Source organism: Chionomys nivalis, chromosome 11, assembly GCF_950005125.1.
Source record: "Chionomys nivalis chromosome 11, mChiNiv1.1, whole genome shotgun sequence".
Classification (NCBI taxonomy): domain Eukaryota; kingdom Metazoa; phylum Chordata; class Mammalia; order Rodentia; family Cricetidae; genus Chionomys; species Chionomys nivalis.
Genome location: NC_080096.1, coordinates 40,978,439 through 40,997,804, shown reverse-complemented (window position 1 = coordinate 40,997,804; position 19,366 = coordinate 40,978,439). Strand labels below are relative to the sequence as shown.

Below are 19,366 nucleotides of genomic sequence, written 5' to 3'. Positions count from 1 at the left end.
AGTGGACTGTTTTGCTACAGTGGCTTTGTTTTATTGGGAAAAGGATGGGACATAATTTTAAGTGTTATTGCAAACTTAAATGACATTAAAAATGAACAAGGTACTTCACTTAATATCAAACAATGGTTTACATTGTAGTGAGAATCCCGACTGGAGACACTAAGGATACATGATACACTTAATACTGTATCTATGGCTTCTATGACTGTGAAGGAGACTTCCTTAGAGCCTCAGTACCTCAACTTTTGTGTGGGTAAAATGGAGACAGTGCCTGGGCCTTTGCAGGCACATGGTAAGTAGCAACTGCCCTTACATACATTAGGTGATATTTTGTATGTAAGTTGGGGGCACACACGATGAACCAGCAGAAAAGGGTAATGTGTTTATATTTCCCATGTTCCGGCAGAATCCTAGTGAGGGACTGAATCAAGCCAGCAGCTTGCCAGGCTGCTAACAAGCTCCCAGGGTTGAGCTTAGTTGCCCTTGGCTAATACACACTGCAGGGTCAGCAAGGTGCAGAGGGGCACACCAGGTAATGGCAACCATGCATCCCATTTGCAAGGGCAGATGCTGCTGCTAGGGCTCTCCTCAGAAACAGGCTGTAAGCCAGGCGTGGTCATGCTTTTTGTGGAAGTAAGGTATATTTTGAAGACATGAAGAACAGGACAGTGGCTACCAGGGTAAATGGTGCACTGGGAATGGTGCCAGAGAACAGGGAGGATGGGAAGGATGGCTGACCCTTTAAAGTTCCATGGCACAGGAGGACAACTTTGGTTGACAATGCTTCACTGCCTATTTTAAAATGGCCAGTCGGGAGGATTTCCAATGTTTCCATCAAAGTAATGATGTATATGTGACTGTCATTATACAGTACATACATGTACAGAAATGTCACACTACACCAAGAATTTCAAGTTACTATGTGCCAGTTTAAATTTAAAATATTTTAGAAAGTACTACATACCTTAAAGCAAGATTATCTAGATGTGCACAGTTTAACCACACAGATCTTAAAAGCATAGGGTTTCCTCTGGCTGGAGTGTCAGATGTAGCAGGGGAAACGAGGCATGAGACATAGAACGTGACAGGCCACAGAGGAGCAGTTAGTCACGGAGACCCAGGAACCAGAGAGAGGCTTCCAGAAGCTAAAGACCGCTCCCGCTGAGGACTAGTGAGGCAAGGGGTGCCTCAGTTCTACCTCGGTGAACTGAATTCTCTCAGTCACCTGAACGGGTCTGAAGCAGATTCTTAGAATCCCCAGGAAGAGCCCAGAAGGCTGACATTTTTACTTCAGCCTTGTAAACCCTGGAGTGGAGATACCAGTTGAGCCAGGGCACATCTCTGGCCACAGAACTGTCTGCTACTAAAGACAGAATGGAAGAGGACTGGGAGCCCCACTGACAGAGTTCTGTGGCTGCAGGCTCTGGCTGGGGGTTGGGAATGCTGCACGGCCCAGCGACTGCCAACACTGTACCGTAAGCACGGAGCGAGTGGTGCAAAGGCCCCTGGGCCCATGGCAAGCCAGGAGGCAGGCCCAGTCTTTACAGTCTTGTTATCTCTGAAGGACTCAAGAGGGTCCCGAGTTCAAGTCCTGTCCTACTTTGCATTGGCTAGTTGACTTTGGGATGGTTGCTTAAGCTGTCCTTGCCGTCTTTATGCGTGGGGAGATTCGGGGAGCCGCCTCTACAATGTTGCTGGCCTGGCCCAGGTGCTCAGTAGGTGGCTGTTCTTTCTCTGGAGTCAGACCAGCGGGTGCTGCCCTGCAGAGGCTCCCTCAAGGGGCTTTGGCTTTGCTCGGACTGTCCACCTTCTTCAACTTTATAAAATCTCCACAGGTGCTGGACCTGTTCACAGTGAGTCACCCTTTTCTGGAGGTCACAAGCCCATGGCTGCTTGTGAATCGTTGAGATGCTGAGTGGGTTCAATGCCAGGCCCCGGCAAAAAGGCATTGAAGACTGCCGGAAAGAAAGTTGCACAGTGGTGAGGCCTCAGCCTTATTGTCACCCTACCTCCTCTGTGGGTCTCCTGCCTCCACCTCCACACCCTGCCCCCCCCCCACATGCAATATGCACACACCAAAACAATAACAAAACCAGGCAGGTAAGGTTTGAGTCTCCTGCTGTATTCCCCAGCCAGAGGGGCACCGGATGAGGATCTAGCCCCGTGTCTTGCTAGGAAGCAGTTCCTTCACAGATCCCCACCACTCTCCTCAGACTTCAGAGAAAGACTGTTCCCAAAAACCATCTTTTTCTTTCTGGTTTAGCGAACATTTCTCCACCTCCATCACCGACAGATCATTCCTTTTGTGGCACACACCATAGGAAATCAAGAGACACACCTGGCTCAGCCTTCTGAATGCCAGCAGCACCCACCATGTTATGATGTCACCTGAATGATGTCATACAGAATCACCCAATTGTGAATCGCTGAGCCTGTCACTCCTGGGCTTAGGCCTCAAATGCACAGGTTGCAAGCAATGCCAAGAGTAAGATAAGCATTTTACAGCTGAAAGGGGCTTCAAGCAGCAGACGGGCCCTGGTGTAACAATGCAGCTCCTGGTGCCTGTTCTGCTGTGGTGGTTTGAACGAGAATGGCCACCACAGGCTCAGTATTTGAATGCTTGGTCCCTAGTTGGAAAATCTGTTTGGGAAGGATTAGGAGGTGTAGCCCTGTTGAAGATGTGTCGCTGGGGGTGGGCTTTGAGGTTTCAAAAGTCCAGCCATTTTGTTACCTCTTTCTCTGTCTTGTTGTCTCAAGATGTGAGCTCTCAGCTACTGCTCCAGCACCATACCTGCCTGCCTGCCTGCCTGCCTGCCTGCCTGCCGCCATGATCCCCACCATGGTCTTGGATTCTAACCCACTGGAACCACAGGCCCCAGTAAACTCTTCTGTAAGTTGGGTTGGATTCCAGAGGGTCAAAGACTAGAGACACAGCAGAGGCTGGCTGATGGGAAGGGCACAGTCTGAGGATAGAAGGCTCCAGAAGAACGTCTTCCAGGTGCATTTCACCCTTCGCCTCACCTCAGCCTCATCCAGGTTGTATCTCTAAGTAGGCAGCAGGAAGGCGCAGTGGAACGTCATTTGCCCATGACAGCGAGGTGGCTATAAATGGCTGCTCCTGGAATCCTGCAATGCCTGCTGGTCTGCTGCCAACATTAGGACCCTCACATAGACTTCTGAGTTTTACAAAGAAAGTCAGGGACAGTCTAGCTGAGCAGAGAATGTCTAGTGTTTCTAAAACCAGGGGAGAAGAGAGGCTAGATTTGCAGAAACCTGCCCTGGGAAAGAAAGCTGCATGGTCTCCCTAAATATTCCAGACAATTTCTCTTCCAGAAATAAGGATGCATATAACACAAGACCCTGAATCAGCCCATCTGAAGGATACCAGCTGGTTTCAGTTTAATGATGTATTAGTCAGCTTTGCTATGGTAACAAACACCCCCAGATCTCAGTATTTACTACAGAAAGCATTTGCCTTTCACTTTACAATCTATGGTTTTAGGTCAGATGCTCTGAGCTTTGCTCAGACACCCAGGCTGAAGGTGATGCTCCTATTTGAGAAATGGGGCTCAGAGTAGAGGGAAAAGAACACAAGCCTACTTGACGTCCACTGTCCATTGGCTCTTCAGGCTTCTGTCAGATGTGGCATGAGTCACATCTGCTCATAGCCCTTGCTCCCCTTGGGAGATGGGGCGGGCACTGAGGAAAGCCACTTGGCTTCAGGTTAGAGTACAGGGTCTCTAGGATGAACAGCCCAAGACAAAAACCATCTGTGGCAGACAAAGACTTTCCAGATCAAGAGGTATGAAATCCTAGCAGGCACGGTGGTACGCACGCTAACCCAGCATTCTTCTGCTGAGCAGGAGCATGGCTGGAGCTGAGGAATTGGGAAGCGCTAAGACTGCTGTCTGGTCTGTTGCAGTTCTCACGCTGGGAGGTCAGGGGAACAGGTAGACTTCTGAGACATCCCAAGGATCCCAGTTTGTACAATCATTGACGCAGAAACAGGATGTGGCTTCATGGCTCCATTAACCTCATGGCATCCGCAGCATCCTTATAGTTCTCCATTCTGGTGAAAAATTGGACCAGTCTCAGCCCTACGCCTTAGAATACTATGCAGGGTTGGTTACTGCCTTGGAATGCCTTCCATGTGTGCCTGATGCCACAGAGGTTAAGGCTATCGATGTGCCATGAGCCAGTTTACAGGCCAGGGAGTCACCAAGGCCAGCTAGTCTGGCAACTGCAGCAGACGCTCCTTCAGAGATGGACTCCAGGGATGCTCTCTCTGACCAGGGCAGAGCTGTCAATCTGAGGAGGGTGAGGCCCAGCTGGAGCCTGGCACTCAGCCAGACAGGCTGAGGTTCAGGGAGGCCAGCAGCTTCTCCCCAGCATGAGGCTAAGGAACCACTGTCCCTGGGGATAGAGAAGTGCTGGACTCCAGGCAGAGGAAGCTGAGGGAGGAGACCCCAGAGTCTGGCTTCCACTTTACCTGTGCACCCTTTTCCCCTGAAGATAACTCTTACGGAAAGACGAGGATGCTACACAGATGAGGAATGCTGGGGTGAGGGCTTTCACAGAGTACCTGCAGGGAGAGCATGACAGAGTGGTTAGCTGGGTTACACTCCCCATTAGCCATGAACCTTCCCAACCGCACTCAAGGTGAACCTTTCGATGTACAGAAACATTAAAATACAACTTAGCCCATTGCTTTGTCTGTGAACACCATGACAGTCCCCCCTTAAAACTGAGCCCTAACTTCTAGATGGGCCCTCTGACATCAGGCACACAGGGACAAAACATGGAAGACCACAAAACAAGCTATCAGTTCATTCACTAGCTAGTCTGTGAGTAATGGGGGTGAGCCAGGTTCCTCCTAACTTGAGGTTACAGTCTGTACCCCAACAAGCAAATGGCTCCAGAAGTGAACTTGTTAACCCCCTGGGAATTCTACAGACGCTGCTGAAAGGCCACAGTGGATACTGCTTGCGGCCATTGCTGATAACAAAGACATCCTCCCCACCAGACTGCACCATGTCTACAGGACAGGGCACTCTGACCCCGGCTTGCTTCCTTACTTGAAAGCCCAGAACCGTGTCCCCATCCTGCCGGTGAAGGGCAAGCCAGCGAGGCAAAGTGCTCAGGGTCACACAGACAGGGACCAGAGGGTCTGCAATGCTCTTTCCATGTAACAGTGCCAGGAGACAAGTGCAATCAGAAAACGGAAGCTACCCCAGCTGCCTTCTGCTGTAAAGCCAAGCAGCTTTTCCATTCTGAGACCAGGCCACTCACCTCCCTTGGCCTAGGCTGTCACTGTTCTTCAACCTCCTTGGCCAATGGCTTGGCTTAATGGGCCAGGCCAGTCAGTCCCACTGGCTGCCTTCTGTGACTGCTGTGTCAGTGAGCAGAGGAACTAACTAGACCCTGGGAAGGATCTGCCCATTCCCATCATCACAAGGAGGTGCTCACCTGGGGTGCTGCAACACCTGCAACAGAGTGCTCCCGGGGGACACCTGGTATAGCTCTGCCCTTTCCTCATCCTCGAAGTAGACCTATGAGATTAACCGGGAAGAGAGTCAGAGACAAATGGGCATAAGCTGCCCTACACATGCCAACACCCAAAAGTTGTTCACTGACCTCCATATGTGCTATGGCAAATCAAACACAGAACGTTTTAATAAAAACACTCAATTTCTGTATACACTCTCCCAAAATCCCTCAGGGGAATGAAATAGAACTTTCTTACCTCCAAATTATCTGGGTGATATTTCTGCTCTGAGTCCCAGCAGGGTGCTTCACTAAACATGGCCATGAGATGGTCAATGAACCTAAGAGAGGAAGATGGGCTTTCTGGGTACCAGTGGTCCACCTACATTCCCACACCAGTCCCTGGACACCAATCCAGAGAGAGAGGTGATGTATAAGGCATGACATTCAGGCTTAACTCACACTGACAACAGTGCCAAAACAGGAAGGTGTACCACTTGTCTAGAACATATCTCTCTAAGCATTAACTCTCTAAGCATTTCACTTGAAATCACAAGTTAAATGGTGCAATCTATATCTTTTCTAGTAAACATACACAAGTTATACGGATGAACTACCTACCCAGACCTGACAAGGCAAGGCCAGCTAGTAAACAGATTCACGCTAGAGAAGCCTGTAAACCTGCTGGGGATAACCTCTAAATTAATCTTTCCTACTCAGCAAAAGCCCACTTGTCTCCAGGCAGTCAGCAGGAGGCGCACACTAGCAGGAGTGGAAAGCTGCTGGATGGACTATGTACCTGGAGTCCTCATGAAAAGCAGAGATGAAGTCGGACTGCGCATACTCTGGATACAGAAACAGCACAGGCCAGCTCAGCCTGCCTTGATTATCTAGGCTCAGCCTGGCTCCGCAAGGGTTCTCAGAGCTGAGCCCATCCAAGAAGATCTCAGCTGGACCATCGGAGGCTGAATCTTCATCTTTACTGATGGCTTCTGAGACAAGCCTGATATTCCTAGCCTGGATCAAGACAGAAAGAAAGGCACAAACTACCTTCTCCTGTAGGAAGATGCAGACCCACACCACTGAAATACACCCTAGCCCTATGAACTTCCTGAGGGCCCGCTCCACATGACCCATCCTAACTGTCCTGGCAGCCTGGCACACAGGAGGCACCACTGTTGAACTTACTTTCACTAGGGATGTGTTGTGTGTTTGGCCCTGCATCAAAAGAGGAGCTGGACATGGTTCCCTACCCTCAGGGCTGTTTCTGGTCTAGTGGGAGCAGCTGCAGAACACAACAGAAGGTAGGGAGTGGAGCTGAGGAACTGCAGACAGTTGATGTGGGATTCCCCTCTGTATGCTATGAATGTTTTATTACCACTGGTTATTAAAGAAGCCAATGTTTCGGCCAATGGCTTAGTAGAGTAAAGCCAGGTGGGAAATCCGAACAGAGATATAGAGAGAAAATAGGTGGAATCAGGGAGACGCCATGTAGCTGCTGAAGGAGACAAGACGCCACGGAATCTTATTGGTAGGCAACACTCTCGTGGTTATAAACAGATTGATAGAAATTGGTTAATTTAAGATATAAGAGCTAGCTAGAAAGACGGCTAAGCTATTGGCTGAACAGTGTTGTGTAATTAATGTAGTTTCTGTGTGATTATTCGGGTCTGGGAAGCCGGGATACGAACAAGCAGTCTCTGCCTACAGACAGTAACTGGTGGTATCTGAGCATGCTAAGCCTTAGAGTGTTGCTTTGGAAGGCGGAGAATGGAGGAGCAGCCCAGCCCAAAGACTGGCATGTGCAAAGGTGTAGGACAGGGCAAGTATGCGATGGTACAGGAATGGAAACGCTTCCCTTTAGGGAGGGCCTGGGATGCTAGAAATAAAGCTGACTTCATCCTGACTGCCTTACTAAAGTGAAGATCCATCAAGAATGGGGCCACCTCTTACGTGTGCCAAGGTTTCTACGGTTAGCACATCCAGGGAAATCGAAATTAGTTGTGGTTATATCCCTTAAGGTAGGTAAAAAGTTTCTACTCCCTGATAAGCCTCTCCACCAACACAACAATCTAAATCAGACCAAATCAAACCAAATTAGAAAAAGCCCAGGTTTAATGGATACAACACTCCTGGGTGATTTTCCAGCCCCCCAAAGAGCAGGCAGGAAAGGAAGACCAGAAAACTACATGTCTGTTTTCTGGGGGGCAGTTTAAATACCCAGCAGTAGTGCTCTTGAGCATCTCTGGGGGAAGGGTCATCATGTGGTGGTCTTTCTGAGATGCAGCAGGGTTTGGGGAGAGAGATGAGGGAGGGGGCTTAGGATGGAGCTTCCACCTGAACATTCCAGACTCTTTGGATATATGGATGCCAGGGGCTAGGGTGAAGCTTTCACATGAACAGTAGGGGTTGGCAAAACCTATTTTCTTTTCGACAGTCTCATGTAATCGGAGCTAGCCTCGGCTTTCTGATCCTCCTGACACCTGCTCCCTAGTGCTGGGATCAAAGGCATATGCCACATGCCCAGCCTAGTTTGTTTGTTTTTAAATATTATATTTATGTAGTGTTTTATCTGTATATATGTCTGTGTGAGAGTGTCAGCTCCCCTGGAGTTGGGTATAGACAGACAGTTGTAAGCTGCCATGTGGATACTGGGGATGGACCTGGGTCCTCTGGAAGAGCAGCCAGGAGTCTTGACCACTGAGCCATCCATCTCTCCAGCACCCATATTTAACTTGTTAATAAGTGTTAACAGATTGCTGGTTGGGAGACAGAAGTGGGGTACACTAAATTTAGCAGTGTTAAGTTCTCAAAGTTAATAGCTGAAATAAATGGGTACACGACGTCAGTGAACAGAGAACGAAACTATGGCCTCACCCAGGAGGCATCACCTCCCTTGTAAGGGCAGAGCAAGATCAAATGGGAGACACGTGGGGTCAGACACATCCACTTCATGTAAGAACCAAGCACTAACTGGCTTGGCCACTGGGTCTCCTAGACTACACTCACTTCAGAGTGCAGCACAGGGAGGATTTTATCATTATTAGTTAGAGTGACTTCCTAAAACTGCGGCTTTCTCGGGTTGTAATATAAGTTATAGTAAAGAGCAAGGACCAGGCTCTGACACCCACAAGCTGCGTGAGATTTTCTCACCCAAGGCTAGTAAACCAGGAACAAGAAAGTCTTCCCCAAGGCTGGAAAGGGAGAGGGGAGGAAGGGGAGTGGAGAAAATGTATAGCTCAATTAAAAATAAAACAAAAAAGAAAGCCTTCCCCAAGGCTGGAAGGGGAGAGGGGAGGGAGGAAGGGAAATGGGTAAAATGTATAGCTCAATTAAAAATAAAACCAACAAATAAACAAGAAAGCCTTCCCCAGATGGCTGCTGTGAAAATGCCCAGAGCACGCACTCGGTATGTTGCTGAGACCAGCAAAGGCAAGGGCAGAGCTAATTGAACATGGTGGTCTGACTCCAGAGCCTGGGGTAAGCACAGTGTGAAGAAAAAGCATCCTAAGAAAGGTCCCCTGTAGCCAAAGACTGCCTTTCATTTCCCGGCCACCCAGACCCATAATGACACAAAAACTACATTAATTGTAACATTGTTTGGCCAATAGCTTAGGCATATTCCTAGCTAGGAACAGAACCCATTTCTATTAATCTATGTATTGCCAAGAGGCTGTGGTTTACAGGTAAGGTTCCAGCATCTGTCTTCTTTGGCATCTTTGACTCTGCCTTCTTTATATCTGTTCAGATTTTCTGCTAAGCCACTGGCCAAAACACCTTTATTCATCAACCAATAAAAGCAACAAAAATACAGAAGTACACCCCACATAAGTCCCCAGCAGGCTTCTCAAAACCAGGGGACTTCATACACTTGGGACCTTTGGCTTGAGAACTTACCTTGATGGCCTGGAGTAGAGCCTCGTTCTGATTCTGTTCCTTCTTTTCTTTCAGCCTTGCTTTCCTCAGATCCCTCTCTTTCATTCTCTGGAAATAAAATTCAGATGCCATCAGCTTAAGGAACTCTTCCTCCATCTTATTCCAGCCTACAGGACTGATTCTGCCTCCAAGTGGGCTTAGGGAGATGAGGAAGATGCCACCAATAAAGGAGAAAGGGCATTCCCATTCAGGGATCCCAATGGAGTACACAAGTACTGCATGGGAACCCTAACTTCTCTGGTGTGGCTGAAGAACCCATGTCAAAAACTCACAGGCTCTGCCCTCTGCATAGTTATAACCTATGAGAGAAAAAATCCACCATTCTACTCAGTCTGGCAGGAAGAGAATTCAGATTCTTTTTCCAGGTCGCCCCCCACCCCCATCCCAGTCTGTCCAACACCAGTAGCTCCTGCTTTCACTCCTGGGCTTGCAGTTGATGGGAATCTGCCAACATCTGCTACAAAGGGAAGAAAGCAAATATTTTAGGCTTTGCAGACCATGGGGTCTCTACTGTGCATTATCTGGTTTTCTTTCTGACTCTTTTTTTTTTTTTTTTTAAAAAAAAAGCTTGTTACTTTTTTTTTTTAATATTTATTTATTATGTATACAATATTCTGTCTGTATGCCTGCTGGCCAGAAGAGGGCACCAGACCCCATTACGGATGGTTGTGAGCCACCATGTGGTTGCTGGGAATTGAACTCAGGACCTTTGGTAGAGCAGGCAATGCTCTTAACCTCTGAGCCATCTCTCCAGCCCTCTTTCTGACTCTTTAGAATGTGAAAACCACTTAGCTCACTTCATCTTCATAAAAACACTCAAGGCCTTTAATCCCAGCACTCGGGAGGCAGAGGCTGGTGGATCTCTGTGAGTTCGAGACTACAAGAGCTAGTTCCAGGACAGGCTCCAAAACCACAGAGAAACCCTGTCTCGAAAAAAAAAAACACTCAAGGTATATATTATACTCTCCATTTTCAAAGCTTGGACCGAGAAATATCAGGAACTTGTCCAATGCATTTCAGCAGTGGCAAAGCAGTATTCAAACTCAGATTTGCTGACATATCCCTCCAACGGCTCTTGCCTGGAATATTCTTCTCTCTAAGCATCACTGAGCCAAGTAAACTCCCGCTCGGTCATCATCTCTCAGCAAGCTCTGGAATCCCCATTTGCACCCTGCTCTTGGCAGGGTAGAGTTAGACATCACTACTAGACAGCTAGCACACATACCAGACACTCCCACAGTAACTTGAGACACAATCTGATGCATGTGCAGATAGTCACCAACCTTCAGCTTGTCTGCTTTCGCCCTCACTTCTAGAAGTTTCTTCTCTTTGGCATCAATCTGTAGCCCCTCATCACACCAGTTCACAGCCTCAGCAAAGTGGTTCAGTTCAAGATGGCACATGGCACCTGCAGAAACCAGAGTTCTGAGATCTAGGAACAATGGGCACACCTTGAACAAACCTCCTTCCCCAGCGCACCAGCCAACCCCAGGAGGGGAGGCAGGACGCAGCTCTTTGCAGTTCAGTTCCTAAAAAGGCAAGGATTTGTAAAATTGCGCCCATCCCCATTTAGTTAAAAACGTCTAAGTCTTCCTGGTACAAAGAACCCTAAAATGCAACAGCTCATGGCAAAGAACACAGGCTCTGGAACCAGACAGCTGGGCTAGAAAATGGCTGTCATGGGCTGGAGAAATGGCTCAGTGGTTAAGAGCATTGCCTGCTCTTCCAAAGGTCCTGAGTTCAATTCCCAGCAACCACATGGTGGCTCACAACCATCTGTAATGGGGTCTGATGCCCTCTTCTGGCTTGCAGGCATACACACAGACAGAATATTGTATACATGATAGATAGATAGATAGATAGATAGATAGATAGATAGATAGATAGATAGATAGATAGATAGATATTTAAAAAAAAAAAAGAAAGAAAGAAAAGAAAATGGCTGTCATTCACCTACTGGGCCTTGGACAAGGGCCATGTCTGAGCCTCAGGTTCCTCATCTGCGAAGGGGAGAATAAAGCCCATCTCAGATGTGTATGTTTTTTTAAGATTTATTTTTAATTGTGTGTGTGTGTGTGTGTATGTGTGTGTTTATAGGTGGGCATGTTCACAAAGGTGTCTGCCTGAAGAGGCTAGAAATGTTGGCTACCCTGGAGCTGAGGCTCAGACAGCTGTGAGCCACTGGGAACTGAAAAAGGTGCCCTGCGAAAGTAAACGTTCTCCCAAGTGCTGAGCCATCTCCCCAGCCCCCAGAGGACGTTTACTACAAAGCAGAATTTCTGCAGCTGCCAATCAACACCAAAGTCCAAGCACTTCTCATTTTCCTTTTTTATGGAGCCGTCTGCTTAAGCTGGCCCCTTCTGGGTTTTGTTTGGCTGGTTTGGGGGTGGTTTGGTTTGCATTCTGGGACGAAATCTGAGGCTCCTTGTGCATGTTAGGGAAGTGCTCTACCACTATGTTACATACCTGGACTCCAGTTCCAAAATGTTTCTTTAATACATTTGTTTGTTTTTTTTGAGACAGGGCATCATTGTGTAACCCTGGCTATCCTGGAACTCACTATGTATACCAGGCTGGCCTTGAACTCACAGAGATCCACAGCCTCTGCCTCCCAAGTGCTGGGATTAAACGTGTGCGGCACCACCACCCAGCTCTAAAATTAATGATGCAATCATGTTCGAGAGTTAACCTCTTTTAGGCTTTTCATAGAAATTGAAAATATCAGAACTTTATTATAAAGCTTGGCTGTCAAAGACTCTAACCCTGGATAGGTAAGATGGTTGAGCACTTGCTGCCAAGCCTGATGTCCTAAATTCACTCCCTGGAGCCTACATGGTGAAGGAGGAAAGTCTATTCCTGAAGGTTGTCCTCTGACCTCCACAAAATACATACTTGTTTTTTTTGTTTTTGTTTTTTTTTAAGACTCTATCCTCATCATCCAGAGATGAGCAAAAACTCACACCAAGAGCAGATGCCCCGCAAAGATCATAACATAAGGTAAGGCTGACAATGAGTCAATGAGACTAATTCTACTGGCCAGTGTTTACTCGGGGCCTCTGTCCTGTGGCCAAGGGACAAGGACCTACTTCCCACCCACAGCCATGAACATCTAAAGAGGCATAAGTTGGATAGCGCAGGTCAAGCTGGCTCATGGCAAGGAGGGAAGTTCAATACATGAAGACTAAAGACTACAGCATCCTAAGCTCAGAGAGGAGCCGAAGAATAAAGGAATAAAGCACTGTTATTACGAGGATCAGACCTCAGGATGGAAACAAGGAGGGGACAGTCCAGCACCAGCATTCTCTGCAAAGGCCCCAGAGCTTATCTTTTCATTCATTTTAACAAGGCATTTGCCTATCTTGCCCTTCAATAGGCAAAACTGGGGAGAAAATAAAAATGTGCTATGTCTTAATTAATTTTATTCTTTACTAATTCAAAATGAGGAGTTTCAATTTCATACAAATACAGCATAAAGGGTGGAGCCTTCTAGGAGTGCCGAGTGGCATGCAATGCCAAGGGGCAGCAAGGAACTTCACATGGAGACTGCAGGATTGCGGTAACTCCCCCAGTCCCCAGCTCCTCAGGAACAAAGCTTTCAGTGGCAGTTTTTGGTGCAGATGGCCAGCTTTTCCACAGTGATGACCACCCCCAGCTCATGGAGACTCACCTCTTATTATGGCCTTCAGGTGGCTGGGCTTTAGCTTCCTGGCGGCCAGCACATCATTGAGAGCAGAGCGAAAATTGCCTAACAAAATGTCAGTAAGTAAAAAAAAGGAACAAATTTTAAGATCAAAATGTTTCCAAAATATCATGGCATTGACAAAGATATTTTTGCACAATTGTCGAGAAATCACAACAACTGAACATATTTCTGGAAAAATATAATTATGTTCATCAAGTCCTAAAAAGTTCACAGTATCAGGCAGTCTGGATGAATCTGAAATGCTAACAAGCACGTGAAAAGATTTCCACTGTCACTAGTGGCTGGGAAACCAAAGTCAATGTGAAATAGGTGAGGGTTTGAAAAAGAACAGTGTCCAGATAATTAGAGAATAAGTTAGCACACTCCTTGAAACAAGTTTCCTTCTGGAAATCATTCTCAAAAATACTTGAGTAACATGTAAGGAGTGGTGAGAAGAACAAGCAAGCTCCATTACTTCCCTCTGGTACTGAGATCTGAGACAGGGTTCCATGAAACCACCAGGCTGACCTCAAACGTGGGATCCTCCTGCCTCACTCTCCCAGGTAGCTGAGATTTATAGTCAGACACTCACAAAGGCGCTTAGAGCACAGAATACACTTTGAAAGCTGGAAGGCAAAGGGACAGGCTTGACAACAGAAAGCAGAGGGAAAGCCACACCACAGAAGGAACGAGCATCAGGATCAGTGTCACAGGCACCAGGCCCTCTGCAATGGGAGCAGAGGCAGACTGAAGGACCAGCAGATTTCCAAACGCAGTACTCTCCACTGCTAGAACCCAGCCCGCCCCAAACCTGTGGAGAAACTGGAAGTTTATTCTAGGAAGACTCAAAAACAGGTTTTCTGGACTGCAGCCTCCCTCCGTCCCGCCAGGCACAATGAGATCCAGTAAAGGAAAACTAAGCATAGAGCCCTCAGCAGTACACAGGCCTAGCAGTGGCAGCCCATGCCTTTAATCCCAGCACTCAGGAGACAGAGGCAGGTGGGTAGATCTCTGTAAGTTTGAGGATAGCCTTGAAGCATGATTGATAAAAACTCAGGGATAGATATTGAGGTTCAACCTAAAGATATAAAAAGCAAAATAGCCACTGGCTCTTACCTCGACTTCAAAAATGGTGATTCTGCCTTCAGGAATCTCAGAGTGAGACTGAGAGTTGTCTCCTCCCGTTTTATAATCCTCTCTAGGGCTGGGACTAAAGGTATGCACTGCCAGTTTCTATGGCAACTAGTGTGGCTACTGGGATTAAAGGTGTTACCACTGCCTGGTCTGTAGGGCTGACCAGTGGGGCTATTTTACTCTCTGATCTTCAGGCAAGCTTTATTTATTAAAATACAAATGAAACGTCACTACAGAGCCTGGTCTACAAAACGAGTTCCATTACAGCCAGGGTTACACAGAGAAACCTTGTCTTGAAAAAAATAAAAATAAACAAAAATCAGTAAAGAAAGAAGGAAGGGAGGGAGGGAGGGAGGAGGAAGGAAGGAAGGAAGGAAGGAAGGAAGGAAGGAAGGAAGGAAGGAAGGAAGGAAGGAAAAGAAAGAAAACAGTACACAGAATTTAAGAAATTTCCTAGCTCCACTTGCATCTGCCTCTCAAATTCCAAGATGAGAGGCATAAGGTACCACTCCTGGTGTAAAGTCTTTCTTCCTGTTTTCTTTTCTTTTTTTAATTTTGTGTGTGTGTGCACGAGCGCGCGCGCACGCACATGAATGCCAGCCAGACAGGCACGTATGTGTGGGTGCTCATGGACATCAGAAGATGTCTGATGCCCTCTGGAGCTGAGTTGTGCCTGTGTACAAGCAGCTGTGAGCACCTGATGTGGGTACTTGGGACCTGAACATGAGGTTCTCTGGAAGCAGAGCGAGTGCTCTTAACTGTTGAGACACATATCTCTTAAACCCTCTAAGTAAATTCTTCAGAAATAATAAAGTCAGGCTGAGGAGAGAGCTCAGTCAGCAAAGTGCTTGCTGAACAAGCATGAGGACCGGAACACAATCCCTAGCACCCTAAGAATGCTCCCTGTAACAACATGTGCTTTTGATGCCGTGCTGGGAGAAGAAGTAGTGGAGACAAATGGATTCATAGGGCTTGCTGGCCAGCCTGCCTTTCTCAGAAAGCTCCAGGCCAATGAGAAACTGTCTCAACAAACAAGGTAGATGGCACCTGAGAATGACATCCGAGGTTAACTTCCACCCTGCAATGCACACCCACCCATCTATATGTGCACACACATACAGGAAACGGAACTAACCGCATCATAATTAGTGCTCACCCATATAGTACTGTGCTGCCGCCCGGTTGGTATAAAGGACAGCATTCAAATCAGGATCTCCACACTTCTTCTTTAATCCTTCGCTGTAGGAAACCACAGCTTTCTTATAGTCCTTTTCTTTAAAGTAGTCATTGCCTTCATCCTTATAGGTCTTGGCTTGATCTGCAAAGAGAAGGAAATAATTATGATGTCACACCTTTAGAAAGCTCCTAAAAATCTGAACCATGAAGTAATGTAATACTGTGCAGGCTGGGTTGTTGGGATCTTCATGCAAGCTAGGGTCCTCTGGGAAGAGGAAGCATCGAATAAAAAAAATGGCTCCATCAGATTGGCCTGTCTTAGGCATTTTCTTGATTAATGATTGCTGTGGGAGGGTCCATCACACTGTGGGCAATACTACTCCTGGCAGGTGGTTCTGGGTTGTCTAAAAAAGCTGTACAATGCAAGGGCAGCAAGGCAGTGAGCAGCACTCCTTCATGGTCTCTGTCTCAGTTCCTGCCTCTAAGTTCCTGCTCGAGTTCACTTCCTTCGGTGATGGACTGACTGTAACCTATAAGCTAAAATAAACCCTTTCTTCCCCTAAGCTCATTTTGGTCACTCTTTTAGCACCATAAGAGGAGGGCAAACTAACACATATATGATAAATGAAAAAAAATGGGACCAACAGAGAAATAAAAATTCAAATTAATGGTATGATAAAGTGGACATCAACATAGAAACACAATGTTATGCAAAGTTAATGCTACAATCAATTCCAGGTATGTGTAGCTCTGGCTATGCTGGAACTCACTCTGTAGACCAGGCTGGCCTCAAACTCAAGAGATTCACCTGCTCTGCCTCCTGAGTGCTGTTTGTGAGAGGGGGGAAGAAAACTGACCTAAAGATGGCTCAGCAGGTAAAGGCACTTGCCCATAGCTTGACAACCTGAGTTTGAGTTCAGAAACATTCATAAAGGTAAAGAAGTCATGCCACAAAGCTGTTTTCTGACCTCCATATGTGTACACACACACACCCAGAGAGAAAGAGAGAGAGAGTTTATCCTAGTTTTTGAAGGAGCTTAAGAATCATTTTGAGGAAATTATACTACTCCCTCTGTTTCGTTCACTGAAATGCAAATTTCCCTCCTCTTTCTGGGAACAACCTACAAAACTATTAAGATTTAGTTTCAGGGGGAGGGAATGGGAGGTGGTGGCGGGGAAGAGGCAGAAATCTTTAATAATTAAATAAATTAATTAATAAAAAAAAAAAGATTTAGTTTCAACTTCAGACCCACTGTGAGCTCACCCCTACCCCACAGTGCTCCAACATGTTGTGCCCACGAAGGCAGGAGTATATTTATTGGCACTTATCACACATATCTCCTGATTCTTTGGGACAATTTGGTTTTTCATTGGAGTCTGACCTTTGAGGCCTGTAATGACCATGGAGAAGGACGTGTGGAGCAAAAAGCGACAAGCTGGCCATCTCACTCACACTTTACCTCCACTCAGCAAACACACAAGCAAACCCTAGTTTTATAAGGTACCTTCCGGAGATCGCTCATCATCATAAATAATTGACTGAAGACAAGCCAAGTCGGGGAACTCCTTGGGATCTATTTCTGATGGTGCTTTCTTCATAAATAGGGGGATCTTGTCAAATTCCTAGATTTTAAAAGAATAAAGCACATAATTAGTATTGTCTACTGAATGAGATCCAATCCCAGGACGCAATGTCTTTTTCACTGGTCATGATCTACCAATCATGATCCAGTTTCTAGGGTGTTAAACTGGACTTCTGAGTTCTCAGCTCTCCAGGGGTGGTCGTAATCACCTTTAGTTGGGCGCTCTCGCGTTCCTGACCCTTCTCTACCTTCTTTCATCTTTGCCCTAACTTTTAGTGACAGGGTGCTGCAGGTAAAGCAACTTTACAAGTGAGGAACCCGGCTCAAAGAACCCCGGAAACCGATCCAGTAGCAAAACCAGGAGGTGGTGGGTCACAGGGCTGACTGCCAAACCCTGTGGTCTTAACTGCACTGACAACTTAGACCCTCAAAACCTCAAGGCTTCTGGCACTCAACAGGCAGTCACTCGTCCTTCGGCAGCGATCAAGACACAAGGACCACACTCCTACCCCAGCGGAGCCCCCGGGACCGCCCACCTCCTCCCACTGGTCCTCGTGGAAGCCGCCGCGGTAAGGTTGGCTCTGGAACTTTTCCAGGAATGCGTCCATGTTAGCGTCATCCGCAGGGTCAGAATTCTCCATTGCAGCTCGTGACTCGAGCGCTTGAATCCGGAGGATCCAAGAAGCGTACCGCTCCTTCCGGCGGCGGCCTAGGTGCCCTTCCCTCTGCTCTCCGGGCTGTACGTTGTCCGTGCCTCTTGGGTTCCGCTGGTCGGTGGGCGTGGTCTGGAGGGGGCGTGGCCTGATAGGGAGGCTCCACCACCGCCATCCGCAGGCAGAGTTTGCCTAGCTTCCAGTCTCCTGGCTTCTGGTAGGAGTTCGCTAAGCTCCCTTTTGTATCTGAACCCTCCACACCCTCTCCAAACCTGATGTTTTGTCTTTCCTATAATATTCTCAAAAGGTGAATTCTTAGCCAAGCCTGGTAACATCTGTCTGTAATCCTAGCACTTAGGAGTTTTAGTAGGAGAGAATCACAAATTCAAAACCGCCTAGATTACATAACAAGAGCCAGTCTCAAACAAAAAAACTTTCGTGCACACAAATTTTAGCACACTTTTTTCACTCAGCGCAAGGTTTGGAGTCCCCAAGGGAATTAAGTACATCCCTATAACCTATAACTACACCTGAAACTCCATGGGGCTTACCCTTCTGGATACCCAGCCTAACTCCTCCTCTCCTCACCTCACCCCACATCACCTCACCTCACCTCACCTCAGACATCTTCATACATGCCCCTATGGACCTGTGGGACGATCACCCCAAGACATATGCCTACAGGTAGGTCATGGTTATTCCTAAGCCCCCACTACTGACTAGTGACAGATTCTTGTTCAGAATAACTGCATCAATCTATTGCCACACCAGCAGTGCCCAGGGCTCCTACATCCCACGAGGAGATTTTTCTAAAGTTGGCATCTGCTCATCTATCTCCCTTCTTAGCACCCCACCGTGCTTCCCCACTGCCCTCTGGATGAAGTCTATCTCCTTTGGTCAGCTTCCATGGCCTTAGGCCTGGTCCTTGCCCCTCTCCTCTTTTTCTAGATTCCGTCTTACTGTGACTTTGAAGATGGTCTTTGTTCCCATGTACCCTGCTGTCTACCCATAGATGCCCAAATGTGGCTATTTTTTCCAAACCTCCTTGAAAAATCTCTTCTCTGGGACCTCAGCTGGCACACACAACCTCTTGATGCCACGGTCTTCATGCCTCCCTGCTGAGCTCAGTCCTAGAACTTTGGAGCACTTCCATGTGGGGCCGTCATGAACACTGTAAGGTATTTAACAGTGTGCCCTGACATCTGCTCCCTTCCTACCTACCAGAAGTCAGTAGCATTGACACCTTCAGGTGGCAACAGCAAAAATGACTTCAGGTATTTTTGTGTTAGGGGTGGGCAATTATTGGGCAAAGACCCAAGGGTGAGACTCAGAGACCAGGGTTCCCAAATATGCATGATGCCATAGGTGGGAGAGTCTTTTCTCTTTCCTTTTCTACAAGGACCACCTAAACCATCACGCCTTCTGCTCTTGTCACTGGGGAAAGGGAAACTGAGGTGTCCAGGAGACCTCCTGGGTGGCCTTAGTCAAGCCACTTCACCTCTGTGCCTTGGTATCCCATCCGTTATGCTAAGTGAACAAACAGCCTGCACACATCTGTAAGTGTCAACTGAATCAACAAATGAAGGTCATGCTCTTTTCACAAACTCATCATGGTGAGGGCTACACAGGAGCCCAGGGTATCTCTCATGAAGAAGCCATCCGGATGGAGAGCTTGACCATGCGGTATTTACAGTGACCTGTCTGGGGGCTTTGGCATG

General features: G+C 47.3%; 1 protein-coding gene across 1 annotated transcript; it reads right to left on the bottom strand.

Annotated features, from left to right (window-relative positions):
* Positions 1–2,101: 2,101 nt before the first annotated feature.
* Ttc4 (tetratricopeptide repeat domain 4) lies at positions 2,102–17,693 on the bottom strand. Its single transcript, XM_057785569.1, has 10 exons — positions 17,532–17,693; positions 16,918–17,035; positions 15,393–15,554; positions 13,088–13,165; positions 10,704–10,828; positions 9,382–9,468; positions 6,284–6,501; positions 5,744–5,825; positions 5,467–5,549; positions 2,102–4,582 (listed from the first exon to the last, which is right to left on the bottom strand). Exons 1-10 carry the CDS (start codon positions 17,634–17,636, stop codon positions 4,486–4,488), a joined length of 1,155 nt encoding a protein of 384 aa, XP_057641552.1. The 5' UTR covers positions 17,637–17,693; the 3' UTR covers positions 2,102–4,485.
* Between the last annotated feature and the right edge of the window lie 1,673 nt (positions 17,694–19,366).